This window comes from Acanthisitta chloris, unplaced genomic scaffold (assembly GCF_000695815.1).
Source record: "Acanthisitta chloris isolate BGI_N310 unplaced genomic scaffold, ASM69581v1 scaffold18806, whole genome shotgun sequence".
In the NCBI taxonomy this organism is placed as follows: domain Eukaryota; kingdom Metazoa; phylum Chordata; class Aves; order Passeriformes; family Acanthisittidae; genus Acanthisitta; species Acanthisitta chloris.
This window is the reverse complement of record NW_008677923.1, coordinates 41,850-51,115: the sequence shown is the minus strand read 5'-3', so window position 1 is coordinate 51,115 and position 9,266 is coordinate 41,850. Positions and strand designations below refer to the sequence as shown.

The 9,266-nt window shown below is 38.0% G+C and overlaps 1 protein-coding gene across 1 annotated transcript in view; it reads right to left on the bottom strand.

The window, feature by feature from the left end:
• Positions 1–1,246: 1,246 nt before the first annotated feature.
• Positions 1,247–9,266, bottom strand: part of SLC1A2 (solute carrier family 1 (glial high affinity glutamate transporter), member 2) — a 28,507-nt gene continuing 20,487 nt past the window's right edge. The window contains exons 9-10 of the mRNA XM_009076709.1: positions 5,041–5,272; positions 1,247–1,321 (exon numbers count right to left, since the gene is read on the bottom strand). Coding sequence (XP_009074957.1) covers positions 1,247–1,321; positions 5,041–5,272 — 307 coding nt within the window. The remainder of the gene's footprint in view (positions 1,322–5,040; positions 5,273–9,266) is intronic.

Genomic DNA, 9,266 nt, shown 5'->3' with positions numbered 1-9,266 from the left:
CTGCGAAAGAGACAGAGTTGTAAATTCAATGTCCTGGCCTAAATCCTGAAATTCTGGTTTAGTCTTCATTCAGTCCTAACCCTAGACAAATTCTACTAACCTTACATGGAATTTGGCTTAGCAATGAATTCAGGGTTCAGCCATTCTCTGAAACATGACATACTGGAAAGATGGCTTTCTCTTCATAGCAAATGCTACTGATGATCACGTTCAAAAACCCTCTGAGAATTATGGATTCAGAATATTGTTTGCAGCTCATGAGCAAGGACCCAATCATAACATCCATAATCAATTTTAGTCATACCTTAGTAGTCCCATCCACATGAGGAATCCTTCTGGCATCAGTGGAACAAGGTGAATAGTAAGGTACTACCTCCCTTGATTAAGAATGGCATAACTGAGTCCATGGTTTTTTTATATTTTGCACATCGGGCATAAATTTAGTGAAGGAACTACCACTCCTGTAATTATACTGCCTTGTACTATGTGATGCATTGTGGTCACAAAGGAGAACAGCCCCATCATAAAATAAAGGCTGCACCTGCCCTGGGACATCTGATAAAAACAAACCACGTCCACATGCAAATCTAAGGTCTTGCCTTGATGCTAAGCATTAGTTGTACTGATCTAACAAAATGCCTGGGATAATTTATTGACTTCTACACGTTAATTTTGCCCCTGGATCTAAGGTCAGTTTAAAGTACAACTAGGCACAAAAATACAGTGCTTGTTATTATTAAAACAAATAGAAATCTTTATGGACGTTTTCCAAAGGTATTTGAGCCATACAGCGATAAACAGATCGGGTATGCCACAAGAGTCACCAAAACACTTGAAGGCTTACGTGGTGTTACGTTTCTCTTGTATTTGTGACCCTGAGTCCCTGTAATGAACTGTACTGGCACTTTGATCTTCCCATTTTGCAGCATTTACATTCTCTGTGTCTTGAATGAAAGGGGGAAATGGGTGAGAGCACATTGCACTGCATGGAGCTTTTTCCAGCTGCATCATCCAAACAGCAACACAAGGATGACAGATGGTTATGGATCATTGCTTGGCAAAGACACTAAAATGACTTGCTGAGATCTTTGCTAAGTTTCAGTTACGGAATTAAGTAAGCAGAAACTGTAGATGTTAAATTAAAAAAAAAATAATAAAAAAAAAGAGAAATCTTCTTTAATCGTGGTATCTTCTGCCAGAAGAAAGCTTCAGGGCTTATTAAAGATGCAGCTAGGAACCTCTTCACTTATTTTTCACGTTTCCAAGGCTCTTCTTCAACAACACTGAAGTCTGCAGATTTGCCATTGGTTGCCAGTGTTACCTGCAAGTAATTATCATCAACAACCAACTTAAAGGCCAAAGCACTTTGAGAAGAAAAGTCATGAGTTTTATATGGAAGATCATTATATTTACAGGAATTACATACACCATGACTTATTATATAAGTAAAAGGTATTTATTCAGAATTCACAACACTCTCAAATAGTGAGACTCCTGTCCATTATTAGACTGACTAGAAAACATTATCAGTAGAAAAATATTCCACATTGCCTTAGCCTTCAGTGCTGGAGAAGAAAAGTCATGAGTTTTATATGGAAGATCATTATATTTACAGGAATTACATACACCATGACTTATTATATAAGTAAAAGGTATTTATTCAGAATTCACAACACTCTCAAATAGTGAGACTCCTGTCCATTATTAGACTGACTAGAAAACATTATCAGTAGAAAAATATTCCACATTGCCTTAGCCTTCAGTGCTGGTTTTTTTTTAAAATATTCCACATTGCCTTAGCCTTCACTGCTTGTTTTTTTTTTTTTGAAAGAAATATTACAGATTCTACCACTTTCTATATCTTATAGATTTCTCTGGATTATTTCAAAAACAAATTACTTTTTTTTAATGTAGAAAGTCATATTTCTTCAGTGGAATTCCCTAGCAAAGCTACATAACTGATGCAAGGGCATGAACAATATGCAAGATCAGAATAATCATAGATGTGTGTCTATACCAACTCACCTACAATTACACCATCTTTAAAGAAATGGAAGAAGAGAGATGTTGTTAAAGTGTTGTTCATCATGCCACTCTAACAACGTAGTGAAAGATTTTGACTGGAGTCAGATCAAAAATTGATAGCAATGCTGTATTTGTCTCACAGCATAGAGCACAACTGTGCTCTCTCTGATGGAGAAATGGTAGAAGACATAGTGATCTACCAACTCACAGCAAACACTGTTGTATCCTGCACTGAAGAAATCACTATAACTAAACCCATGTTTCAAGAAAGGTATCTCCAGCCAAATGACTTATAAAAATTAAAAATGAAAAATGTCAATTTAACTTTACAAAAGTGATCTAGGTCTTTAGAATGTCAGAGAATCTGTCACTTAATTCTAAATGGATGGCTTACTTTTTCCTAACTTACCTTGTCAGTTAACATCCTCAGCTTCAAATGAAAACTTAAAGACAGAGCTGAAATTCCCCATGCTGGATAAACTGGATGCATGGAAGCATTGGGACATGGAAACATGACAAAATGCACTGATTTTTGAAACAAAGTCAAGCTTTTTCTTAGAGAATTGACAGGGGGAAACATGCAAATATAGGAATGAACAGCTGATTCAGGAATGAAAATCACAAAGAGTCATGTGAAACATGATAATAAAAAAATACAAAAAGATCATGCAATAACAACCATTCTACCCCCATGGTAAACTACGTATTAATTATGTACATTGACCGTGCAAAATTATAAACTACTAGTGTTATACATGGAATATATTACAGAAAGTAAATAGAAAGGACATGCTAGCAGATTAGCTTTTCCATATCCTGACCAGAGTTACAGTAAGCTTTTCAACCCACCAGTGCATTTGACAGGATGAAGAGATGTCTCTTCAAATTTAACAGCTGCCTGTTTTCAAGCCCCAAATCCTGCACTCTGTTGCCTTTGCTGTTTGAACATTTGGGAGCTGCAGATCACTTCAACATGGCCCAAATGCTTTGCAAATGTCAGCATATATTCACAGCTTATCAGTCGGGTCACAACAACACATCCTTTTGGCAGCTCACAGACAGACACATGGACAAGAAAAGTGACCTGCTCCAAGTCAGTCTTGTGCTCAACCCAGTAAAGCCTGGCTCTTTTCATGAGTTTCAAAGCACAAAATGAGATTGTAAGCAGAGGAAACCTAAAACAATCAAAAAGGACAAACCCTTCAGCTCATAAAGCACTTGTTCCAAGCTTCAATGAACGGGTGTGCTGAGGATGATATACCACACCATAAATCCATGCTTTTGAGGTAAACCACTGCCTCAGCTGAGGGAAATACTAAGAGAAAATGAAGGAGAGAAGAAAGTGCAGCAAGTATTGCATCAACAGGCTACTAATTTCTAGCTTGACTTGGATCTCTGCAAATCTGAGACAGGAAGCAGATAAAATTATCAGCATTCAGTTCCATGAACATGATTCAGACTGATAGGTCGTGGCTGAATTTGTCTTAAACCCACAAATTAAATTAGTAAATTAGCATAGTCTATTTAACTGAAAAACAGTCTTCCCAAAATTCCAAAGTAATCCAAAACGTGTGCGAGTGCACATGCTTATTTTTATGGAAAAAAAAGCTTTTATCAATTCTGTCTTTCTTTCCGGTGAGTTTCTTTTTTCCTTCAATTCTTAATCTCTCATCTCTTTCCTTTTATCTTGACAAATATAAATTCATGACAATTTTTAATTTTGTATAATCATTTGTGCACTTTCCATTTCAATGGTTTGGGTTTTTTTTAAATTTTTCTCATGGAAAACCAAGTGGGTCAGAGAGAAATGTGAGAGCCATGTCAGAATAAAATGTATGTTTCCATTTAAAAAAAAATCAATTTATTGAAATCTTGGAAGATTCAGGGAAAATTTGAAGATAAGATGAAAGTTGGGGTTTTTCCCCCCTGAATTCAGCATTACTTTTCCCCTGGCAATTCATGTTTGGCCTACATTATCAGGAATTCAGCATTAGGAGAAAAAAAATTCTAAAGAACATTTCCAGCCAGGCTAGAGAAAGTTGAAAATGATAGAATAGAACTTATATTTGCAATATATTTGGTGATCTGCTAATGGACTTAGTGTAGTCACTCACAGTTAGACACTGGCTTGGTTATGGCAACTGGAAGAGACAAGAGAATCTGTTTGGATAGACAGCTAAGGTAAGGTGACAGGCAAACTCACTGTCTTAAAGAGTATTGGAGTATTAATATATAAATAAAAAGACTATAAAATGAAACATTCCAGCTTGTTTCACTCTCTTTCTCCTCTTCTTCAAAAGCTCTTTCCTGGTTTTAAACTGCCCCATCCTACTAGTGTGTTCTTAGTCAACTTTGAACCACCAACCTCTCCAGCTGCTTTCTCATTCAACTGGTGGGCATTGTCAAGCTCACTTTGCTCTGATCAAGGTGTTATTATTGCTATTAATATTCCATGTTAGTTACAGCAAGGATTAGAGAGAGAATACAATGTTTGTCTCTTAATGAGTCGGGAACGATGACGGAAGCGAAGCATAAGCATGCGCTGTATGAGTGCAGGAGCATTCAGATGCTAAAGTGCATTCAACATGTCGATCTCTGAACAGCATATCATGAAGGCAGTCAGCAAGTGACACCACCTGTATCTGTATTGCAGCTATCCTTCATTTGGGTTGGCAATTAAGTTCTCTGTTGCCATAGAAAATTAAGTAAATGTCCATAGAAGGTGATGCCATATTCTCTGCATCTTGGCATATTCCATAATACGCTGCATCTTGCCTTTTGATATGTAAACAATGTACATGATTTTTTCCCATCAAATGACAAGTTTTAAGAAGAGTGCAAAAAAACATCTTTTGAACTGCTCAAACACATTCAAAATGTCTGGGGTTCATGGACCTTGTTGTCACATTGTTATTTGCAGAACGGTTTGAAAAATACATGCAGGTTAAAAAATAAGATAAAATAAAGCATGCAGTGCTATATACATGTCTCAATATCCATAAATGTGAAAGGTACCTTGCACTCATCTACCATGACTGAGTTGTGAGCTGCAAAAACACATTGGTTTGAGTTGTTTTCCCTATGATTTTTCATGTCGTCATAGATTGACTGAGTCTTGGTCATTTCAATGTCTTCATGCCCTTTATGATGGGAATCAATGGTGTCGAGTTCTGCCTTGGAAAGGTGGTAGACAATGCCAGCACCAAAAGAATCCCCCACTACATTGACTGACGTTCTCATCCGGTCCCTAGAAGAGAAGCAGAAGGCAGAGGCTGAATGGCATGGCAGGAAGAAAAAGTAGGGCATGGTTACGGTTACTGCATGTGTTTCAGGAAGTTTAAGGTATCTTTTGACTAGAGAGATGGGAACTTTCAAGGGGAATGGAAAAAGTTTGCTTTCCCAGGGGACTTGTTCAAACAGAGAGGATGTTCAAACTCCCATGTCCCAGCTGCTCATTCTCACAGAGTTTGGCAAAGAATGTGGGCTAGATCACAGCCAAACTGCAGAGCTGTGCTTGAGGTCTCCCCAGAGCCTGCCTCTGGAGCTGTAGGTTTCAATGTCAGCATGCCAGGCTCACACCACTGCCCTTTGTTTTATCTAAATTTATCAGAGCCCTGAACTTTATTCAGTCAGAGGAAATGGTTTTGGATCTGATGAACTGTTCTCATTTCTCGTATGAATTAACAAATGGCTTCTCCCTTCATTCTTAGTTAACAAACTATGGAGAATGAAAATGCCTGAAATATCTCCATAAGGCTCAGGCCACTGAAGCTCCTCTCCTGGCACCATCTTTACAGAGTGCCATCTGTTAGCATGGCAGCATGCCCACTCACACTGCTGTATGCCAGAGCTTGGCATATGAGCAAACCAAATATAGGTCATGGCCTACAAAATTATGAGCCTGCGACAGCATTTCAGTAAACGAGCGTCCCTTGCTGTAGGAGGATGCCAACAGAGGCTAACGTGCTTCATTACAAACAAATATATTTGTTGACACTTCCTGATCAGGATGTCATTGGACAGACATGTCACCTTTCTCCTGTCATGTCTTTAGTGTGGCTCTGTCAACAGTGAGCTCATGGTTGTGGATCTTTCCTGATTTCATAATTCTGCCCCAAACCTGCCCAAAATTCTGGAAAAAAAATGAGGGATGGGCCCTCCTATCTTTCCTACTGCAGGTAGGCTGTATTACATGTGTTGAAATCATTTACAGTTTAATTTGCCTCTTCATATTTGAACCAGATATAAAACTCCTAAAAACCTCCTGACTGAGGGCTACAACTTAAAGCAACTGAGTCTAGCTTTGTCAAAGAGATCAGATAAGTGATTGCACTGATTAATTCTCAGAAGAATATTCATGAACATACATTTACACAAAATGGGCAGGTTGAACAGTGTGGACATTTGCCAAGTGAAAGGAAAAACAACATGTAATACCTCATTTCCCATGACAATGATTGATTTGAAAACAATCTTTCTAGTATTCCTGGTACTAGATTCATATGACATCTCCTTTTCCTGCAGAACACTGAGGAAAAAAGAGCTAAATATATAAACTCTGGATGGATAAACATTCATTAAACATGCCTACTCAAGGCCATACAGACTTTTGAGCCCATATTAACATCTTTGCTCTAAACATCTGTAAATCTGCCTGTCTCAGCTGTGAAACTATAGTCCCATTCAAGTTTCTCCTCTCCCTGTTCATGTTATCATATTTGGACTTGTGATGTAATATACAGTTCTCATCCCATACCTGCGAAGAGCGTTTTAAACCTGGTCAGAGTGGTAGAATAGGAAAATAAGACTTTCTGAGACTGACTTTTAATTAAGCCCATTAAATACACTGAACTTGGCCATACAACTCCACAAAAACACCTGCTGAATTTTCTTTTGTGTGAGTGGTATTAAATTTTGAAAAGAAAGACTGATACCAGATGACAGAGGGATAGTATAGGATGCCAAAAAAACCCAAGGTGGAGACAATACACAAATATAATTGAGGCACAATTCCAATTCTGAAAAGGTCATTTGAGGAGATGTTCCAGCTGATATACACATACCACTAGACAAAAGATTCAGTACTACAAACTGCACAGTGATGCAGAACATATTATACTGTGTGAACCAAAGGAAACAAGTAAGTTCTTCACAACAGACAGGACGAAGGCTTAGCCTTCAGGAATCAACAGCAAAGTGCCTCTGACCTCTTTTGGGCCAAAGAACACCCTAAGAAGCACAAAGACAATTGCACTTATTCTTTTGTTAAAATGAACCAACCAATTAATTCCAGGTAAGCTGGGACTATGCAAAAAAAAAAATAATCAATATAGGACAGTCACAGTCTAGAACCTGTTTACAACATCCAGACATCAACTGGGTCTGAAGATTCTGAATTTAGCCCTAAGCAAAGGAACAGAGTCAGAACTGAAGCAATCTTTTTCTGAGCTACTGAGTGAAGGTTTAAATACTAGATCAGCTGTGCAAGCTCATTTTCTCTAATTCCTCTCTCTTCACTGCAAAATACCACTAATCTGGTACCACTGATATTTGCTAAGCTTGTCAGCTCACATCTGGAGAGTACCCAGCTTCTGGCTAGAGCAAAATAAGCTGGTTTTATTCCATCTGTTGGCATATAATTACTGTCTTATTAAATGTCACTGTGGTGTTGTGCTTGGTTTTAAACCGAGAGAATACAAGAGTTGTGAAATCTTGGGAAACTTGCCTGGCCAAAGAATTTCCACTGTGTGTATGCATGGGAGGGAGAAAGGTTTAACAACCTGATCTCTGGGTAGTGGAGAGGCTTGAGAAGAAGTTGATACAGAAACTTTTTGGCTCCAATTTGAAGGAGAGAGTGCCAAGTTTAAGGACTTGACAAAAGGTCATATTTGTGTTACGCCATGACCAAATCACAGAAAACTGGTTTTGGTAAGACCACAGTTAGTATTGTAAAATCAGTTGATGTTCTGATATTTGTTTCCATCATAAATATTAAAAAAAACACATAGAAGAGGACATTTTTTAAAAGCTTTCTTCATCTGAAATTGAAATGTTGTAAAAAAAGAATTGTTCCAAGTATTTCTACGTGGCCAGTTGCATTTACACACAGGTTCCAGAAAAGTGGCTGGATTTGGGTCTTAACTAATTTATTAACTTTCTCTTCTAAATTCTGTTAGAAATGCTGCTGTAACATTTTTTAATGATCCGAAGAAATGGAAGAAGACAACGTTTGCAAGCAAATAAAATATCTTTTTAAGACATTTCTTTTCAGGTATTCTTTAGGTCTGGTCTGTGTGCTAAAAAGCTTGAGGAAAAGTTGGCTTGTGTGCCTTTTCTTAACATAGTAATGTCAGCAGCATCACTTCATAGCTCATTAGATCATCTTGGTTACCACAACACAGCCACTGGAAGATGGAAAATAAAGCTATTATCAGAGAATCATAGAATCAGTTGGGTTGGAAAAGACAGCCAAGATCATCAAGTCCAACCCTACCGTGGTTACTTGACCATGGCACTAAGTGCCACATCTAGTAGCTGTTGAATGTAGGTTAATAAGCACAACACTTCCACCAACAAACAATATCTTAACTTTGCAGCATTCGTGGCATGACACGGAGCTTTTGAGCTCTTCTTTCTTTATCTCTTTTCCCTTTACCTTTCAGTTCTGAAACATGTTGCAATTGCACTGCTGATTATTAGGCCAGAAGGATCCAAACCCAACTGTTTGGGCTGAAAGGTTCTTTTCCTGGCATTTATTTTGGAAAGACACCTTGAAATATTTCTTTCAGGATTGTTATCTTTCCTATACTTCCATTCATCACTGCTACAGCTGCACAGTGCAGATGTTTTTATTTCCTAAGCAGGGTTGGATTAGCCAGTGGGAACAATGCTGCCAAAGCCCAGAATGAAATGCAACACTTACTAGTGGATCAGAACTGCTGGTAAACTTGCAGCTCTGAGACTTGCTAGTGTGGGCAGAGCTTCTCAGTCCACAGGAATATTTTTAAAAGACATTTCCCTAAAAAAACTAAATAAACCACAGGTTCCTTTTGCACATCCTCCTACCAGCTGCAGAAACCTACCTATTTGCCTTACTTTGAGAGCCAGGAAAAACATATATTTAAAATATATTTTTATGTGTTTTTTTTCTCTCCTCCTCCCAGCTGCAGATTCCTATGCCACTTTCCTGTTTTCAACTATCACCTCATAAATATAATAAACCCACAGAATATCACATCTTC